The 21059-nt window shown below is 43.1% G+C and overlaps 1 protein-coding gene across 2 annotated transcripts in view; it reads left to right on the top strand.

Moving 5' to 3' along the window:
* LOC139557907 (IQ motif and SEC7 domain-containing protein 1-like) overlaps positions 1-21059 on the top strand; it is a 295692-nt gene that overhangs the window by 16856 nt on the left and 257777 nt on the right. The window contains exon 4 of one of the 2 annotated variants that reach the window (XM_071373240.1): positions 1054-1080. The exons of the other annotated variant lie outside the window; for it this stretch is intronic. Coding sequence (XP_071229341.1) covers positions 1054-1080 — 27 coding nt within the window. The remainder of the gene's footprint in view (positions 1-1053; positions 1081-21059) is intronic. 2 annotated transcript variants of the gene reach the window in all.

Raw genomic sequence — 21059 nt, forward strand, 5'->3', positions numbered from 1 at the left:
ATCAGGTTTCACGTTGTTGTAAAAGGACACACACACACACACACACACACACACACACACACACACACACACACACACACACACACACACACACACACACACACACACACACACACACACACACACACACACACACACACACACACACACACACACACACACACACACACACTCCCCATTCATCTCAGGTGAGGTCACACTAGCTAAGACATCACATCACATCACACCCTTTCAGCTGGGGGCCCAGATATTGTTACTCTCTGTGTGTGTGTGTGTGTGTGTGTGTGTGTGTGTGTGTGTGTGTGTGTGTGTGTGTGTGTGTGTGTGTGTGTGTGTGTGTGTGTGTGTGTGTGTGTGTGTGTGTGTGTGTGTGTGTGTGTGTGTGTGTGTGTGACCTCACCTGAGATGAATGGCTGCTGTCTGTCCCCTCTAGGTTAGCTCTATGCATTTCTGTAGGTGGCCATACATGTTTTGTTGTTGCATTAAATAAGGAGTAACCTTGTTGTTACTTTACTACAGCTCGTCAGATATATCTACTTCTACATTACAGTACATGCAGACACATTAGTGAATGATGATTCAGTTGCTTCAATACAGACGCGTTCTTACCATCATTTCTCACTCCTACGGATATGTGTATTTATGTATGTAAGAGATACATTGTTAAGTGTTACTAACTGTCTCTCTCTCTGTCTGTCTGTCTCTCTGTCTCTGTCTCTGTCTCTGTATCTCTCTGTCTCTCTCTCTTTCTCTCTGTCTGTCTCTCTCTCTCTCTCTCTCTCTGTCTCTCTCTCTCTCTCTCTCTCTCTCTCTCTCTCTCTCTCTCTCTCTCTCTCTCTCTCTCTCTCTCTCTCTCTCTCTCTCTCTCTCTCTCTCTCTCTCTCTCTCTCTCTCTCTCTCTCTCTCTCTCTCTCTCTCTCTGTCTCTCTCCCTCTCTCTGTCTCTGTCTCTCTCTGTCTCTGTATCTCTCTCTCTGTCTGTCTCTCTCCCTCTCTCCCCCTTCTCTCTCTTTCATCACACTCTCTTTGTGAATGTCTCTTTATTGCTGTATAGGTCAGGCGGGCTGCCCAACAATGAAAGGTCTGTAAAATGTTCTTGTTTCATAATTCTTTTGTTTTTTAGAAACCTCTTTCTCCCCATTACTATGAAAATATATTATATTATAATTATACATTATAATATTATAAACAAATTCCAGTGAAACAAGAACACAACAGTAAGGCTATCTTTGTCACCGAGACAGAGACATATCTGTGGATCACTAATTGAATCTGCAGGTGAAAATCTGAGCTAGTTGGTGGTGTTCTGCGTTAGCTTGTCTCTGCTGTTAGCTTGTCTCTGCGTTAGCTAGTCTCTGCGTTAGCTAGTCTCTGCGTTAGCTTGTCTCTGCGTTAGCTTTCTCTGCTGTTAGCTTGTCTCTGCTGTTAGCTTGTCTCTGCGTTAGCTAGTCTCTGCGTTAGCTAGTCTCTGCGTTAGCTTGTCTCTGCGTTAGCTAGTCTCTGCGTTAGCTAGTCTCTGCGTTAGCTAGTCTCTGCGTTAGCTTGTCTCTGCGTTAGCTAGTCTCTGCGTTAGCTAGTCTCTGCGTTAGCTAGTCTCTGGGTTAGCTTGTCTCTGCGTTAGCTTGTCTCTGCGTTAGCTAGTCTCTGCGTTAGCTAGTCTCTGCGTTAGCTTGTCTCTGCGTTAGCTAGTCTCTGCGTTAGTTTGTCTCTGCGTTAGCTTGTCTCTGCGTTAGCTTGTCTCTGCGTTCGCTAGTCTCTGCGTTAGCTTGTCTCTGCATTAGCTAGTTTCTGCGTTAGCTTGTCTCTGCGTTAGCTTGTCTCTGCTGTTAACTTGTCTCTGCATTATTAATCAATCAATCAAATGTATTTATAAAGCCCTTCTTACATCAGCTGATGTCACAAAGTGCTGTACAGAAACCCAGCCTAAACCCCAAACAGCAAGCAATGCAGGTGTAGAAGCACAGTGGATAGGAAAAACTCAGAATCTAGGAAGAAACCTAGAGTGGAACCAGGCTCTGAGGGGTGGCCAGTCCTCTTCTGGCTGTGCCGGGTGGAGATTATAACAGAACATGGCCAAGATGTTCAAATGTTCATAGATGACCAGCAGGGTCAAATAATAATAATCACAGTGGTTGTAGAGGGTGCAACAGGTCAGCACCTCAGGAGTAAATGTCAACCGCTCCTGCGTTCTCTAGAGAGTTGAAAACAGCAGGTCTGGGACAGGTAGCACGTCCGGTGAACAGGTCAGGGTTCCATAGCCGCAGGCAGAACAGTTGAGAATGGAGCAGCAGCACGACCAGGTGGACTGGGGACAGCAAGGAGACATCAGGCCAGGTAGTCCTGAGGCATGGTCCTAGGGCTCATGTCCTCCGAGAGAGAAAGAAAGAAAAATAGAGAGAATTAGAGAGAGCATACTTAAATTCACACAGGACACTGGATAAAACAGGATAAAACAGGGCCAAACAGGCAGGATATAACCCCACCCACTTTGCCAAACACAGCCCCCACACCACTAGAGGGATATCTCCAACCACCAACCACAAACCATTCTGAGACAAGGCCAAGTATAGCCCACAAAGATCTCCCCCACAGCACAACCTAAGGGGGGGTGCCAACCCAGACAGGAAGGTCACGTCAGTGACTCAACCCACTCAAGTGACGCACCCCTCCTAGGGACGGCATGGAAGAGCACCAGTAAGCCAGTGACTCAGCCCCTGTAATAGGGTTAGAGGCAGAGAATCCCAGTGGAGAGAGGGGAACCGGCCAGGCAGAGACAGCAAGGGTGGTTCGTTGCTCCAGTGCCTTTCTGTTCACCTTCACACCCCTGGGCCAGACTACACTCAATCATAGGACCTACTGAAGAGATGAGTCTTCAATAAAGACTTAAAGGTTGAGACCGAGTCTGCGTCTCTCACATGGATAGGCAGACCATTCCATAAAAATGGAGCTCAATAGGAGAAAGCCCTGCCTCCAGCTGTTTGCTTAGAAATTCTAGGGACAATAAGGAGGCCTGTGTCTTGTGACCGTAGCGTACGTGGAGGTATGTACGGCAGGACCAAATCGGAAAGTTAGCTAGGAGCAAGCCCATGTAACGCTTATAGGTTAACAGTAAAACCTTGAAATCAGCCCTTGCCTTAACAGGAAGCCAGTGTAGAGAGGCTAGCACTGGAGTAATATGACAAAAAAATGTGGTTCTAGTCAAGATTCTAGCAGCCGTGTTTAGCACTAACTGAAGTTTATTTAGTGCTTTATCCGGGTAGCCGGAAAGTAGAGCATTGCAGTAGTCTAACCTAGAAGTGACAAAAGCATGGATTATGGTAATATATAGAAATGGTAATATATAGACATTAGCTCTGCTGTTAGCTAGTCTCTGCGTTAGCCTTTTTCTGTCATGAACCCTTGACATAGTCCAGTGAAACACATGACAGTCGGCAATAGCCAATCACGTACGTTTCTGCCACAACAAGTAGGTTATCTACATGTATGCCACTGAGACATACAAGCCTGTTGAGCACTAGGGAATCTCTGAAAAACACAACCTATACTTGAATCTCCAGAGCTAGTGGAGTGTTAGGTAGATGGTCCTAGCTTGTCTCTGTGTTAGCTCGTCTCTGTTTTAGCTTGTCTCTGTTGTTAGCTTGTCTCTGCTGTTAGCTTGTCTCTGTGTTAGCTTGTCTCTGTGTTAGCTTGTCTCTGCTGTTAGCTTGTCTCTACTGTTAGCTTGTCTCTGCTGTTAGCTTGTCTCTGCTGTTAGCTTATCTCTGCTGTTAGCTTGTCTCTACTGTTAGCTTGTCTCTGCTGTTAGCTTGTCTCTGCTGTTAGCTTGTCTCTGCTGTTAGCTGGTCTCTGTGTTAGCTTGTCTCTGTGTTAGCTTGTCTCTGCTGTTAGCTTGTCTCTGCTGTTAGCTTGTCTCTGCTGTTAGCTTGTCTCTGCTGTTAGCTTGTCTCTACTGTTAGCTTGTCTCTGTGTTAGCTTGTCTCTGTGTTAGCTTGTCTCTGCTGTTAGCTTGTCTCTACTGTTAGCTTGTCTCTGCTGTTAGCTTGTCTCTACTGTTAGCTTGTCTCTGCTGTTAGCTTGTCTCTGCTGTTAGCTTATCTCTGCTGTTAGCTTGTCTCTGCTGTTAGCTTGTCTCTGCTGTTAGCTTGTCTCTGCTGTTAGCTGGTCTCTGCTTTTAGCTTGTCTCTGTTGTTAGCTTGTCTCTGTGTTAGCTTGTCTCTGCTGTTAGCTTGTCTCTGCTGTTAGCTTGTCTCTGCTGTTAGCTTGTCTCTGCAGTTAGCTTGTCTCTGCTGTTAGCTTGTCTCTGCTGTTAGCTTGTCTCTGTTGTTAGCTTGTCTCTGCTGTTAGCTTGTCTCTGCTGTTAGCTTGTCTCTGCTGTTAGCTTGTCTCTGCTGTTAGCTTGTCTCTGTGTTAGCTTGTCTCTGTGTTAGCTTGTCTCTGCTGTTAGCTTGTCTCTGCTGTTAGCTTGTCTCTGCTGTTAGCTTCTCTCTGCATGTGGTGTCTTTATTCTTGGTATCAACATGAAAATGAGATAGGGTCAGGGATGATAAATGCTGTGTTGTCAGGGTAACGCATAACATGGAGTGAATCAATGTGTAGAGAAATGGTAAAATTTCAACGTCAGCTGCAAGACTTGTTACATTTCAGTTTGTAGTAGCTGTGATAACTTCCTCTTGCGTCTTACGTGTTACGGAGATGAAAATAGCAATGGTTATCCACAGAACCACATTTTACAGATACTGACACAGCAGTGCTGAATCTCAAATGAAGGCTGTTGAAGTGTAGTAATATGTACATGCGGTGTACCATGCTGCCTACCGTACCATGCTCCCTACCGTACCATGCTGCCTACCGTACCAGCTGCCTACCGTACCATGCTGCCTACCGTACCATGCTGCCTACCGTACCATGCTGCCTACCGTACCATGATGTCTACCGTACCATGATGCCTATCGTACCATGCTGCCTACCATACCATGATGCCTACCGTACCATGATGCCTACCGTACCATGCTGCCTACCGTACCATGCTGCCTACCGTACCATGATGTCTACCGTACCATGATTTCTACCATACCATGATGCCTATCGTACCATGCTGCCTACCATACCATGATGCCTACCGTACCATGCTGCCTACCGTACCATGCTGCCTACCGTACCATGCTGCCTACCGTACCATGCTGCCTACCGTACCATGATGTCTACCGTACCATGATGACTACCGTACCATGCTTGACTACCATACCATGATGCCTACCGTACCATGATGCCTACCGTACCATGATGCCTATCGTACCTTACCATAGCTGCTTTACTTACATACAGTAGGATAGTAGTGATATAGTGCCATGTCTCTTGTGTGTCTGTGAGTTTGTGTGTGTGTGTGAGTGAGTGTGTGTGTGTGTGTCTGTGTGTGTGTGTCAGTGTGTGTGTGTGTGTCAGTGTGTGTGTGTGTGTCAGTGTGTGTGTTTCTGTCTGTGAGTGTGTCTGTGAGTGTGTGTGTGTGTGTGTGTCAGTGTGTGTGTGAGTGTGTGTGTGAGTGTGAGTGTGTGTGTGTGTGTGTGTATAAAGTAGGATGGCAGCTACTGGTATTAATAGCACTATGATAAATTACCTCCCTGAGTGGACTAGGTCTCTACCAAAACCTCTGGGCCCAAAGAAATACTAGTGAGTGTGAGTGTGAGTGTGTGTGTGTGTGTGTGAGTGTGTGTGTGTGTGTGTGTGTGTGTGTGTGTGTGTGTGTGTGTGTGTGTGTGTGTGTGTGTGTGTGTGTGTGTGTGTGTGTGTGTGTGTGTGTGTGTGTGTGTGTGTGTGTGACAGACAGGGAGAAAGTGCAGCCATGTGTGTAAAGTGCCTGCTGTGAGTTATTGCATTGTGAATGCAAACAGATCGTTCAATTAACTGTGAGCAAAAGTATGTGTGTGCGTGTGCTGAGCTGTATGCTAGATCTATTTAAAACAACCACATGCCAGCTAAGCACCCAATGCCTCTGTTACTGTGGCAACTAAGTACTTTCTTCATTTGCTAGCGTTGCCCCTAACAACAATGTCAGCGTGTCCTTATTTCAACAGTCTAACTGGCTGATTTCATGAATCGTGACGGTGAATTCATCTTAGTTACATGATCTAGAAATCACGTACATTTAGTAACCGTGCTAATGACAAGATGGCCGCTTATCCATAGGAATTAAGACTGTAATCATCTAGAACATCCTCCTGAGGTTTCTAGGCTTCTAGGGGTTGTGTAAACAGGGTTGAGAATCGCCAGGGATCTCATCATTCGATATTATCACGATACTGAGGTTGCCGATACGATACTATCGCGATACTGAGGTGCCGGTGCGATACTATCGCGATACTGAGGTGCCGGTGCGATGCTATCGCGATAATGAGGTGCCCGAAGCGCTATTGTCACGATACTGCGGTGCCGATATGATACTATCACAATACTGAGGTGCCGGTACACTAATATCACGATACTGGGGTGCCGATACGATATCTATTGCGATTCTCGCGATTCTATATGTATTGAGCTTCGATACTGCGATTTTTATTGTGATTTGATGGTCCAAACATATTGTATTTATGTGTATATGTCTGCTGCAAACAAACGAGAGAGAGCGTGGATCATTAGTTTTGATCAGTCATGGAAATAAAAGTGCTGAAAACATGTGGACTCACTATTTAAGAAGATGGAGAACAAGTTATAGGGTGAAAAGTATTGTCTTTTTGGCGCAGGTACAGCTCACTAGCACTAGCTAACGCTACCTAGCAAAAAACTAAAACCAAACAAGAAAACTATATTTTGACACATCGATACTTGGAGTCAAAGTATCGATATAATATGGTCCAAATGAATATCACGATTTGTACCCGTAACCCCCCCCACCCCATCACTATGTGCAAATAAGCTGGTTGACACTGTCCAGACAATAGGGACTCAAAATACCTGGAAAATAACTGTTAACTGTACATTACCTCTTCACTGTCCAATCAACCACTCGTTGTCAATCAATTGAGAACAACTAATCATTGATGTTGTCTAGACAGGTTGGTTTCACACATCAGTAGCACGGTAACTGTTGATCTCTATCTCACATACGACACGGGGTTATTCAGAGGTTAGACCAGGGAAACTCCAGTCACGAGGGGCCTGATTGGTGTCACACATTTGCCACCAGCACCCAGCTAACACACCTGACTCCAATAATCAACTCATCAAGATCTTCAGTTAAACATGCAATTAGTTTAATCAGCTGTGTTTACTAGGGATGATGGTGGAAAAGGGAGACAACACTCTGTCCTCCGCAGACTGAGAGAATCCCTGGTTAGAGAGAAGTAACACTTGTCTCATTAGTAGGGTTCAGCTGTAACAGGGTCATTAGTAGGGTTCAGCTGTAACAGGGTCATTAGTAGGGTTCAGCTGTAACAGGGGTCATTAGTATGTTTCAGCTGTAACCGGGTCATTAGTAGGTTTCATCTGTAACAGGGTCATTAGTAAACAGGGTCATTAGTAGGTTTCAGCTGTAACAGGGTCATTAGTATGTTTCAGCTGTAACAGGGTCATTAGTAGGTTTCAGCTGTAACAGGGTCATTAGTAGGTTTCAGCTGTAACAGGGTCATTAGTAGGTTTCAGCTGTAACAGGGTCATTTGTAGGTTTCAGTTGTAACAGGGTCATTAGTAGGTTTCAGTTGTAACAGGGTCATTAATAGGTTTCAGCTGTAACAGGGTCATTAGTAGGTTTCAGCTGTAACAGGGTCATTAGTAGGTTTCAGCTGTAACAGGGTCATTAGTAGGTTTCAGCTGTAACAGGGTCATTAGTATGTTTCAGCTGTAACAGGGCCATTAGTAGGTTTAAGCTGTAACAGGGTCATTAGTAGGTTTCATCTAACAGGGTCATTAGTAGATTTCAGCTGTAACAGGGTCATTAGTAGGTTTCAGCTGTAACAGGGTCATTAGTAGGTTTCAGCTGTAACAGGGTCATTAGTAGGTTTCAGCTGTAACAGGGTCATTAGTATGTTTCAGCTGTAACAGGGTCATTAGTAGGTTTCAGCTGTAACAGGGTCATTAATAGGTTTCAGCTGTAACAGGGTCATCAGTAGGTTTCAGCTGTAACAGGGTCATTAGTAGGTTTCAGCTGTAACAGGGTCATTAGTAGGTTTCAGCTGTAACAGGGATCATTAGTATTTTTCAGCTGTAACAGGGTCATTAGTAGGTTTCAGCTGTAACAGGGTCATTAGTAGGTTTCAGCTGTAACATGGGTCATTAGTATGTTTCAGCTGTAACAGGGTCATTAGTAGGTTTCAGCTGTAACAGGGTCATTAGTAGGTTTCAGCTGTAACAGGGTCATTAGTAGGTTTCATCTGTAACAGGGTCATCAGTAGGTTTCAGCTGTAACAGGGTCATTAGTAGGTTTCAGCTGTAACAGGGTCATTAGTAGGTTTCAGCTGTAACAGGGTCATCAGTAGGTTTCAGCTATAACAGGGTCATTAGTAGGTTTCATCTGTAACAGGGTCATCAGTAGGTTTCAGCTGTAACAGGGTCATTAGTAGGTTTCAGCTGTAACAGGGTCATTAGTATGTTTCAGCTGTAACAGGGTCATTCGTAGGTTTCAGCTGTGATAGGGTCATTAGTAGGTTTCAGCTGTAACAGGGTCATTAGTAGGTTTCAGTTGTAACAGGGGTCATTAGTATGTTTCAGCTGTAACATGGGTCATTAGTATGTTTCATCTGTAACAGGGTCATTAGTAGGTTTCAGCTGTAACAGGGTCATTAGTAGGTTTCATCTGTAACAGGGTCATTAGTAGGTTTCAGCTGTAACAGGGTCATTCGTATTTTTCAGCTGTAACAGGGTCATTAGTAGGTTTCAGCTGTAACAGGGTCATTAGTAGGTTTCAGCTGTAACAGGGTCATTCGTATTTTTCAGCTGTAACAGGGTCATTAGTAGGTTTCAGCTGTAACAGGGTCATTAGTAGGTTTCATCTGTAACAGGCTCATTAGTAGGTTTCAGCTGTAACAGGGTCATTAGTAGGTTTCAGCTGTAACAGGGTCATTAGTAGGTTTCATCTGTAACAGGGTCATTAGTAGGTTTCAGCTGTAACAGGGTCATTAGTAGGTTTCAGCTGTAACAGGGTCATTAGTAGGTTTCATCTGTAACAGGGTCATTAGTATGTTTCAGCTGTAACAGGGTCATTAGTAGGTTTCAGCTGTAACAGGGTCATTAGTAGGTTTCAGCTGTAACAGGGTCATTAGTATGTTTCAGCTGTAACAGGGTCATTAGTAGGTTTCAGCTGTAACAGGGTCATTAGTAGGTTTCAGCTGTAACAGGGTCATTAGTAGGTTTCAGCTGTAACAGGGTCATTTGTAGGTTTCAGTTGTAACAGGGTCATTAGTAGGTTTCAGTTGTAACAGGGTCATTAATAGGTTTCAGCTGTAACAGGGTCATTAGTAGGTTTCAGCTGTAACAGGGTCATTAGTAGGTTTCAGCTGTAACAGGGTCATTAGTAGGTTTCAGCTGTAACAGGGTCATTAGTAGGTTTCAGCTGTAACAGGGTCATTAGTATGTTTCAGCTGTAACAGGGTCATTAGTAGGTTTCAGCTGTAACAGGGTCATTAATAGGTTTCAGCTGTAACAGGGTCATCAGTAGGTTTCAGCTGTAACAGGGTCATTAGTAGGTTTCAGCTGTAACAGGGTCATTAGTAGGTTTCAGCTGTAACAGGGATCATTAGTATTTTTCAGCTGTAACAGGGTCATTAGTAGGTTTCAGCTGTAACAGGGTCATTAGTAGGTTTCAGCTGTAACATGGGTCATTAGTATTTTTCAGCTGTAACAGAGTCATTAGTAGGTTTCAGCTGTAACAGGGTCATTAGTAGGTTTCAGCTGTAACAGGGTCATTAGTAGGTTTCATCTGTAACAGGGTCATCAGTAGGTTTCAGCTGTAACAGGGTCATTAGTAGGTTTCATCTGTAACAGGGTCATCAGTAGGTTTCAGCTGTAACAGGGTCATTAGTAGGTTTCAGCTGTAACAGGGTCATTAGTATGTTTCAGCTGTAACAGGGTCATTCGTAGGTTTCAGTTGTAACAGGGTCATTAGTAGGTTTCAGCTGTAACAGGGTCATTAGTATGTTTCAGCGGTAACAGGGTCATTAGTAGGTTTCAGCTGTAACAGGGTCATTAGTATGTTTCAGCTGTAACAGGGTCATTAGTAGGTTTCAGCTGTAACAGGGTCATTAATAGGTTTCAGCTGTAACAGGGTCATCAGTAGGTTTCAGCTGTAACAGGGTCATTAGTAGGTTTCATCTGTAACAGGGTCATCAGTAGGTTTCAGCTGTAACAGGGTCATTAGTAGGTTTCATCTGTAACAGGGTCATAAGTAGGTTTCAGCTGTAACAGGGTCATTAGTAGGTTTCAGCTGTAACAGGGTCATTAGTAGGTTTCAGCTGTAACAGGGTCATTAGTAGGTTTCAGCTGTAACAGGGTCATTAATAGGTTTCAGCTGTAACAGGGTCATCAGTAGGTTTCAGCTGTAACAGGGTCATTAGTAGGTTTCATCTGTAACAGGGTCATCAGTAGGTTTCAGCTGTAACAGGGTCATTAGTAGGTTTCATCTGTAACAGGGTCATAAGTAGGTTTCAGCTGTAACAGGGTCATTAGTAGGTTTCAGCTGTAACAGGGTCATTAGTAGGTTTCAGCTGTAACAGGGTCATTAGTAGGTTTCAGCTGTAACAGGGTCATTAGTAGGTTTCAGCTGTAACAGGGTCATTTGTAGGTTTCAGTTGTAACAGGGTCATGCTGTAACAGGGTCATTAGTAGGTTTCAGCTGTAACAGGGTCATTAGTAGGTTTCAGCTGTAACATGGGTCATTAGTATGTTTCAGCGGTAACAGGGTCATTAGTAGGTTTCAGCTGTAACAGGGTCATTAGTATGTTTCAGCTGTAACAGGGTCATTAGTAGGTTTCAGCTGTAACAGGGTCATTAGTATGTTTCAGCGGTAACAGGGTCATTAGTAGGTTTCAGCTGTAACAGGGTCATTAGTATGTTTCAGCTGTAACAGGGTCATTAGTAGGTTTCAGCTGTAACAGGGTCATTAATAGGTTTCAGCTGTAACAGGGTCATCAGTAGGTTTCAGCTGTAACAGGGTCATTAGTAGGTTTCATCTGTAACAGGGTCATCAGTAGGTTTCAGCTGTAACAGGGTCATTAGTAGGTTTCATCTGTAACAGGGTCATAAGTAGGTTTCAGCTGTAACAGGGTCATTAGTAGGTTTCAGCTGTAACAGGGTCATTAATAGGTTTCAGCTGTAACAGGGTCATCAGTAGGTTTCAGCTGTAACAGGGTCATTAGTAGGTTTCATCTGTAACAGGGTCATCAGTAGGTTTCAGCTGTAACAGGGTCATTAGTAGGTTTCATCTGTAACAGGGTCATAAGTAGGTTTCAGCTGTAACAGGGTCATTAGTATGTTTCAGCTGTAACAGGGTTCTTAGTAGGTTTCAGCTGTAACAGGGTCATTAGTAGGTTTCAGCTGTAACAGGGTCATTAGTAGGTTTCAGCTGTAACAGGGTCATTTGTAGGTTTCAGTTGTAACAGGGTCATGCTGTAACAGGGTCATTAGTAGGTTTCAGCTGTAACAGGGTCATTAGTAGGTTTCAGCTGTAACATGGGTCATTAGTATGTTTCAGCGGTAACAGGGTCATTAGTAGGTTTCAGCTGTAACAGGGTCATTAGTATGTTTCAGCTGTAACAGGGTCATTAGTAGGTTTCAGCTGTAACAGGGTCATTAGTATGTTTCAGCGGTAACAGGGTCATTAGTAGGTTTCAGCTGTAACAGGGTCATTAGTATGTTTCAGCTGTAACAGGGTCATTAGTAGGTTTCAGCTGTAACAGGGTCATTAATAGGTTTCAGCTGTAACAGGGTCATCAGTAGGTTTCAGCTGTAACAGGGTCATTAGTAGGTTTCATCTGTAACAGGGTCATCAGTAGGTTTCAGCTGTAACAGGGTCATTAGTAGGTTTCATCTGTAACAGGGTCATAAGTAGGTTTCAGCTGTAACAGGGTCATTAGTAGGTTTCAGCTGTAACAGGGTCATTAGTAGGTTTCAGCTGTAACAGGGTCATTAGTAGGTTTCAGCTGTAACAGGGTCATTAGTAGGTTTCAGCTGTAACAGGGTCATTCGTAGGTTTCAGTTGTAACAGGGTCATTAGTAGGTTTCAGCTGTAACAGGGTCATTAGTATGTTTCAGCGGTAACAGGGTCATTAGTAGGTTTCAGCTGTAACAGGGTCATTAGTATGTTTCAGCTGTAACAGGGTCATTAGTAGGTTTCAGCTGTAACAGGGTCATTAATAGGTTTCAGCTGTAACAGGGTCATCAGTAGGTTTCAGCTGTAACAGGGTCATTAGTAGGTTTCATCTGTAACAGGGTCATCAGTAGGTTTCAGCTGTAACAGGGTCATTAGTAGGTTTCATCTGTAACAGGGTCATAAGTAGGTTTCAGCTGTAACAGGGTCATTAGTAGGTTTCAGCTGTAACAGGGTCATTAGTAGGTTTCAGCTGTAACAGGGTCATTAGTAGGTTTCAGCTGTAACAGGGTCATTAATAGGTTTCAGCTGTAACAGGGTCATCAGTAGGTTTCAGCTGTAACAGGGTCATTAGTAGGTTTCATCTGTAACAGGGTCATCAGTAGGTTTCAGCTGTAACAGGGTCATTAGTAGGTTTCATCTGTAACAGGGTCATAAGTAGGTTTCAGCTGTAACAGGGTCATTAGTAGGTTTCAGCTGTAACAGGGTCATTAGTAGGTTTCAGCTGTAACAGGGTCATTAGTAGGTTTCAGCTGTAACAGGGTCATTAGTAGGTTTCAGCTGTAACAGGGTCATTTGTAGGTTTCAGTTGTAACAGGGTCATGCTGTAACAGGGTCATTAGTAGGTTTCAGCTGTAACAGGGTCATTAGTAGGTTTCAGCTGTAACATGGGTCATTAGTATGTTTCAGCGGTAACAGGGTCATTAGTAGGTTTCAGCTGTAACAGGGTCATTAGTATGTTTCAGCTGTAACAGGGTCATTAGTAGGTTTCAGCTGTAACAGGGTCATTAGTAGGTTTCAGCGGTAACAGGGTCATTAGTAGGTTTCAGCTGTAACAGGGTCATTAGTATGTTTCAGCTGTAACAGGGTCATTAGTAGGTTTCAGCTGTAACAGGGTCATTAATAGGTTTCAGCTGTAACAGGGTCATCAGTAGGTTTCAGCTGTAACAGGGTCATTAGTAGGTTTCATCTGTAACAGGGTCATCAGTAGGTTTCAGCTGTAACAGGGTCATTAGTAGGTTTCATCTGTAACAGGGTCATAAGTAGGTTTCAGCTGTAACAGGGTCATTAGTAGGTTTCAGCTGTAACAGGGTCATTAATAGGTTTCAGCTGTAACAGGGTCATCAGTAGGTTTCAGCTGTAACAGGGTCATTAGTAGGTTTCATCTGTAACAGGGTCATCAGTAGGTTTCAGCTGTAACAGGGTCATTAGTAGGTTTCATCTGTAACAGGGTCATAAGTAGGTTTCAGCTGTAACAGGGTCATTAGTATGTTTCAGCTGTAACAGGGTCATTAGTAGGTTTCAGCTGTAACAGGGTCATTAGTAGGTTTCAGCTGTAACAGGGTCATTAGTAGGTTTCAGCTGTAACAGGGTCATTTGTAGGTTTCAGTTGTAACAGGGTCATGCTGTAACAGGGTCATTAGTAGGTTTCAGCTGTAACAGGGTCATTAGTAGGTTTCAGCTGTAACATGGGTCATTAGTATGTTTCAGCGGTAACAGGGTCATTAGTAGGTTTCAGCTGTAACAGGGTCATTAGTATGTTTCAGCTGTAACAGGGCCATTAGTAGGTTTAAGCTGTAACAGGGTCATTAGTAGGTTTCAGCTGTAACAGGGTCATTTGTAGGTTTCAGTTGTAACAGGGTCATTAGTAGGTTTCAGTTGTAACAGGGTCATTAATAGGTTTCAGCTGTAACAGGGTCATTAGTAGGTTTCAGCTGTAACAGGGTCATTCGTAGGTTTCAGCTGTAACAGGGTCATTAGTAGGTTTCAGCTGTAACAGGGTCATTAGTATGTTTCAGCTGTAACAGGGCCATTAGTAGGTTTAAGCTGTAACAGGGTCATTAGTAGGTTTCATCTAACAGGGTCATTAGTAGATTTCAGCTGTAACAGGGTCATTAGTAGGTTTCAGCTGTAACAGGGTCATTAGTAGGTTTCAGCTGTAACAGGGTCATTAGTAGGTTTCAGCTGTAACAGGGTCATTAGTAGGTTTCAGCTGTAACAGGGTCATTAGTATGTTTCAGCTGTAACAGGGTCATTAGTAGGTTTCAGCTGTAACAGGGTCATTAATAGGTTTCAGCTGTAACAGGGTCATCAGTAGGTTTCAGCTGTAACAGGGTCATTAGTAGGTTTCATCTGTAACAGGGTCATCAGTAGGTTTCAGCTGTAACAGGGTCATTAGTAGGTTTCATCTGTAACAGGGTCATAAGTAGGTTTCAGCTGTAACAGGGTCATTAGTAGGTTTCAGCTGTAACAGGGTCATTTGTAGGTTTCAGTTGTAACAGGGTCATTAGTAGGTTTCAGTTGTAACAGGGTCATTAATAGGTTTCAGCTGTAACAGGGTCATTAGTAGGTTTCAGCTGTAACAGGGTCATTAGTATGTTTCAGCTGTAACAGGGTCATTAGTAGGTTTCAGCTGTAACAGGGTCATTTGTAGGTTTCAGTTGTAACAGGGTCATTAGTAGGTTTCAGTTGTAACAGGGTCATTAATAGGTTTCAGCTGTAACAGGGTCATTAGTAGGTTTCAGCTGTAACAGGGTCATTAGTAGGTTTCAGCTGTAACAGGGTCATTAGTAGGTTTCAGCTGTAACAGGGTCATTAGTATGTTTCAGCTGTAACAGGGCCATTAGTAGGTTTAAGCTGTAACAGGGTCATTAGTAGGTTTCAGCTGTAACAGGGTCATTTGTAGGTTTCAGTTGTAACAGGGTCATTAGTAGGTTTCAGTTGTAACAGGGTCATTAATAGGTTTCAGCTGTAACAGGGTCATTAGTAGGTTTCAGCTGTAACAGGGTCATTAGTAGGTTTCAGCTGTAACAGGGTCATTAGTAGGTTTCAGCTGTAACAGGGTCATTAGTATGTTTCAGCTGTAACAGGGCCATTAGTAGGTTTAAGCTGTAACAGGGTCATTAGTAGGTTTCATCTAACAGGGTCATTAGTAGATTTCAGCTGTAACAGGGTCATTAGTAGGTTTCAGCTGTAACAGGGTCATTAGTAGGTTTCAGCTGTAACAGGGTCATTAGTAGGTTTCAGCTGTAACAGGGTCATTAGTAGGTTTCAGCTGTAACAGGGTCATTAGTATGTTTCAGCTGTAACAGGGTCATTAGTAGGTTTCAGCTGTAACAGGGTCATTAATAGGTTTCAGCTGTAACAGGGTCATCAGTAGGTTTCAGCTGTAACAGGGTCATTAGTAGGTTTCAGCTGTAACAGGGTCATTAGTAGGTTTCAGCTGTAACAGGGATCATTAGTATTTTTCAGCTGTAACAGGGTCATTAGTAGGTTTCAGCTGTAACAGGGTCATTAGTAGGTTTCAGCTGTAACATGGGTCATTAGTATTTTTCAGCTGTAACAGGGTCATTAGTAGGTTTCAGCTGTAACAGGGTCATTAGTAGGTTTCAGCTGTAACAGGGTCATTAGTAGGTTTCATCTGTAACAGGGTCATCAGTAGGTTTCAGCTGTAACAGGGTCATTAGTAGGTTTCATCTGTAACAGGGTCATCAGTAGGTTTCAGCTGTAACAGGGTCATTAGTAGGTTTCAGCTGTAACAGGGTCATTAGTATGTTTCAGCTGTAACAGGGTCATTCGTAGGTTTCAGTTGTAACAGGGTCATTAGTAGGTTTCAGCTGTAACAGGGTCATTAGTATGTTTCAGCGGTAACAGGGTCATTAGTAGGTTTCAGCTGTAACAGGGTCATTAGTATGTTTCAGCTGTAACAGGGTCATTAGTAGGTTTCAGCTGTAACAGGGTCATTAATAGGTTTCAGCTGTAACAGGGTCATCAGTAGGTTTCAGCTGTAACAGGGTCATTAGTAGGTTTCATCTGTAACAGGGTCATCAGTAGGTTTCAGCTGTAACAGGGTCATTAGTAGGTTTCAGCTGTAACAGGGTCATAAGTAGGTTTCAGCTGTAACAGGGTCATTAGTAGGTTTCAGTTGTAACAGGGTCATTAATAGGTTTCAGCTGTAACAGGGTCATTAGTAGGTTTCAGCTGTAACAGGGTCATTAGTAGGTTTCAGCTGTAACAGGGTCATTAGTAGGTTTCATCTGTAACAGGGTCATCAGTAGGTTTCAGCTGTAACAGGGTCATTAGTAGGTTTCATCTGTAACAGGGTCATAAGTAGGTTTCAGCTGTAACAGGGTCATTAGTAGGTTTCAGCTGTAACAGGGTCATTAGTAGGTTTCAGCTGTAACAGGGTCATTAGTAGGTTTCAGCTGTAACAGGGTCATTAGTAGGTTTCAGCTGTAACAGGGTCATTTGTAGGTTTCAGTTGTAACAGGGTCATTAGTAGGTTTCAGTTGTAACAGGGTCATTAATAGGTTTCAGCTGTAACAGGGTCATTAGTAGGTTTCAGCTGTAACAGGGTCATTAGTATGTTTCAGCTGTAACAGGGTCATTAGTAGGTTTCAGCTGTAACAGGGTCATTTGTAGGTTTCAGTTGTAACAGGGTCATTAGTAGGTTTCAGTTGTAACAGGGTCATTAATAGGTTTCAGCTGTAACAGGGTCATTAGTAGGTTTCAGCTGTAACAGGGTCATTAGTAGGTTTCAGCTGTAACAGGGTCATTAGTAGGTTTCAGCTGTAACAGGGTCATTAGTATGTTTCAGCTGTAACAGGGCCATTAGTAGGTTTAAGCTGTAACAGGGTCATTAGTAGGTTTCAGCTGTAACAGGGTCATTTGTAGGTTTCAGTTGTAACAGGGTCATTAGTAGGTTTCAGTTGTAACAGGGTCATTAATAGGTTTCAGCTGTAACAGGGTCATTAGTAGGTTTCAGCTGTAACAGGGTCATTAGTAGGTTTCAGCTGTAACAGGGTCATTAGTAGGTTACAGCTGTAACAGGGTCATTAGTATGTTTCAGCTGTAACAGGGCCATTAGTAGGTTTAAGCTGTAACAGGGTCATTAGTAGGTTTCATCTAACAGGGTCATTAGTAGATTTCAGCTGTAACAGGGTCATTAGTAGGTTTCAGCTGTAACAGGGTCATTAGTAGGTTTCAGCTGTAACAGGGTCATTAGTAGGTTTCAGCTGTAACAGGGTCATTAGTAGGTTTCAGCTGTAACAGGGTCATTAGTATGTTTCAGCTGTAACAGGGTCATTAGTAGGTTTCAGCTGTAACAGGGTCATTAATAGGTTTCAGCTGTAACAGGGTCATCAGTAGGTTTCAGCTGTAACAGGGTCATTAGTAGGTTTCAGCTGTAACAGGGTCATTAGTAGGTTTCAGCTGTAACAGGGATCATTAGTATTTTTCAGCTGTAACAGGGTCATTAGTAGGTTTCAGCTGTAACAGGGTCATTAGTAGGTTTCAGCTGTAACATGGGTCATTAGTATTTTTCAGCTGTAACAGGGTCATTAGTAGGTTTCAGCTGTAACAGGGTCATTAGTAGGTTTCAGCTGTAACAGGGTCATTAGTAGGTTTCATCTGTAACAGGGTCATCAGTAGGTTTCAGCTGTAACAGGGTCATTAGTAGGTTTCATCTGTAACAGGGTCATCAGTAGGTTTCAGCTGTAACAGGGTCATTAGTAGGTTTCAGCTGTAACAGGGTCATTAGTATGTTTCAGCTGTAACAGGGTCATTCGTAGGTTTCAGTTGTAACAGGGTCATTAGTAGGTTTCAGCTGTAACAGGGTCATTAGTATGTTTCAGCGGTAACAGGGTCATTAGTAGGTTTCAGCTGTAACAGGGTCATTAGTATGTTTCAGCTGTAACAGGGTCATTAGTAGGTTTCAGCTGTAACAGGGTCATTAATAGGTTTCAGCTGTAACAGGGTCATCAGTAGGTTTCAGCTGTAACAGGGTCATTAGTAGGTTTCATCTGTAACAGGGTCATCAGTAGGTTTCAGCTGTAACAGGGTCATTAGTAGGTTTCATCTGTAACAGGGTCATAAGTAGGTTTCAGCTGTAACAGGGTCATTAGTAGGTTTCAGTTGTAACAGGGTCATTAATAGGTTTCAGCTGTAACAGGGTCATTAGTAGGTTTCAGCTGTAACAGGGTCATTAGTAGGTTTCAGCTGTAACAGGGTCATTAGTAGGTTTCAGCTGTAACAGGGTCATTTGTAGGTTTCAGTTGTAACAGGGTCATTAGTAGGTTTCAGTTGTAACAGGGTCATTAATAGGTTTCAGCTGTAACAGGGTCATTAGTAGGTTTCAGCTGTAACAGGGTCATTAGTAGGTTTCAGCTGTAACAGGGTCATTAGTAGGTTTCAGCTGTAACAGGGTCATTTGTAGGTTTCAGTTGTAACAGGGTCATTAGTAGGTTTCAGTTGTAACAGGGTCATTAATAGGTTTCAGCTGTAACAGGGTCATTAGTAGGTTTCAGCTGTAACAGGGTCATTAGTAGGTTTCAGCTGTAACATGGGTCATTAGTATTTTTCAGCTGTAACAGGGTCATTAGTAGGTTTCAGCTGTAACAGGGTCATTAGTAGGTTTCAGCTGTAACAGGGTCATTAGTAGGTTTCATCTGTAACAGGGTCATCTGTAGGTTTCAGCTGTAACAGGGTCATTTGTAGGTTTCATCTGTAACAGGGTCATCAGTAGGTTTCAGCTGTAACAGGGTCATTAGTAGGTTTCAGCTGTAACAGGGTCATTAGTATGTTTCAGCTGTAACAGGGTCATTCGTAGGTTTCAGCTGTGATAGGGTCATTAGTAGGTTTCAGCTGTAACAGGGTCATTAGTAGGTTTCAGTTGTAACAGGGTCATTAGTAGGTTTCAGCTGTAACAGGGTCATTAGTATGTTTCAGCGGTAACAGGGTCATTAGTAGGTTTCAGCTGTAACAGGGTCATTAGTATGTTTCAGCTGTAACAGGGTCATTAGTAGGTTTCAGCTGTAACAGGGTCATTAATAGGTTTCAGCTGTAACAGGGTCATCAGTAGGTTTCAGCTGTAACAGGGTCATTAGTAGGTTTCATCTGTAACAGGGTCATCAGTAGGTTTCAGCTGTAACAGGGTCATTAGTAGGTTTCATCTGTAACAGGGTCATAAGTAGGTTTCAGCTGTAACAGGGTCATTAGTAGGTTTCAGCTGTAACAGGGTCATTAGTAGGTTTCAGCTGTAACAGGGTCATTAGTAGGTTTCAGCTGTAACAGGGTCATTAGTAGGTTTCAGCTGTAACAGGGTCATTTGTAGGTTTCAGTTGTAACAGGGTCATTAGTAGGTTTCAGTTGTAACAGGGTCATTAATAGGTTTCAGCTGTAACAGGGTCATTAGTAGGTTTCAGCTGTAACAGGGTCATTAGTAGGTTTCAGCTGTAACAGGGTCATTAGTAGGTTTCAGCTGTAACAGGGTCATTTGTAGGTTTCAGTTGTAACAGGGTCATTAGTAGGTTTCAGTTGTAACAGGGTCATTAATAGGTTTCAGCTGTAACAGGGTCATTAGTAGGTTTCAGCTGTAACAGGGTCATTAGTAGGTTTCAGCTGTAACAGGGTCATTAGTAGGTTTCAGCTGTAACAGGGTCATTAGTATGTTTCAGCTGTAACAGGGCCATTAGTAGGTTTAAGCTGTAACAGGGTCATTAGTAGGTTTCATCTAACAGGGTCATTAGTAGATTTCAGCTGTAACAGGGTCATTAGTAGGTTTCAGCTGTAACAGGGTCATTAGTAGGTTTCAGCTGTAACAGGGTCATTAGTAGGTTTCAGCTGTAACAGGGTCATTAGTAGGTTTCAGCTGTAACAGGGTCATTAGTATGTTTCAGCTGTAACAGGGTCATTAGTAGGTTTCAGCTGTAACAGGGTCATTAATAGGTTTCAGCTGTAACAGGGTCATCAGTAGGTTTCAGCTGTAACAGGGTCATTAGTAGGTTTCAGCTGTAACAGGGTCATTAGTAGGTTTCAGCTGTAACAGGGATCATTAGTATTTTTCAGCTGTAACAGGGTCATTAGTAGGTTTCAGCTGTAACAGGGATCATTAGTATTTTTCAGCTGTAACAGGGTCATTAGTAGGTTTCAGCTGTAACAGGGCCATTAGTAGATTTCAGCTGTAACAGGGTCATTAGTAGGTTTCAGCTGTAACAGGGTCATTAGTAGGTTTCAGCTGTAACAGGGTCATTAGTAGGTTTCAGCTGTAACAGGGTCATTAGTATGTTTCAGCTGTAACAGGGTCATTAGTAGGTTTCAGCTGTAATAGGGTCATTAGTATGTTTCTGCTGTAACAGGGTCATTAGTAGGTTTCAGATGTAACAGGGTCATTAATAGGTTTCAGCTGTAACAGGGTCATCAGTAGGTTTCAGCTGTAACAGGGTCATTAGTAGGTTTCAGCTGTAACAGGGTCATTAGTAGGTTTCAGCTGTAACAGGGATCATTAGTATTTTTCAGCTGTAACAGGGTCATTAGTAGGTTTCAGCTGTAACAGGGTCATTAGTAGGTTTCAGCTGTAACATGGGTCATTAGTATGTTTCAGCTGTAACAGGGTCATTAGTAGGTTTCAGCTGTAACAGGGTCATTAGTAGGTTTCAGCTGTAACAGGGTCATTAGTAGGTTTCATCTGTAACAGGGTCATCAGTAGGTTTCAGCTGTAACAGGGTCATTAGTAGATTTCAGCTGTAACAGGGTCATTAGTAGGTTTCAGCTGTAACAGGGTCATTAGTAGGTTTCAGCTGTAACAGGGTCATTAGTATGTTTCAGCTGTAACAGGGTCATTAGTATGTTTCAGCTGTAACAGGGCCATTAGTAGGTTTAAGCTGTAACAGGGTCATTAGTAGGTTTCATCTAACAGGGTCATTAGTAGATTTCAGCTGTAACAGGGTCATTAGTAGGTTTCAGCTGTAACAGGGTCATTAGTAGGTTTC

Source organism: Salvelinus alpinus, chromosome 28 (genome assembly GCF_045679555.1).
Source record: "Salvelinus alpinus chromosome 28, SLU_Salpinus.1, whole genome shotgun sequence".
In the NCBI taxonomy this organism is placed as follows: domain Eukaryota; kingdom Metazoa; phylum Chordata; class Actinopteri; order Salmoniformes; family Salmonidae; genus Salvelinus; species Salvelinus alpinus.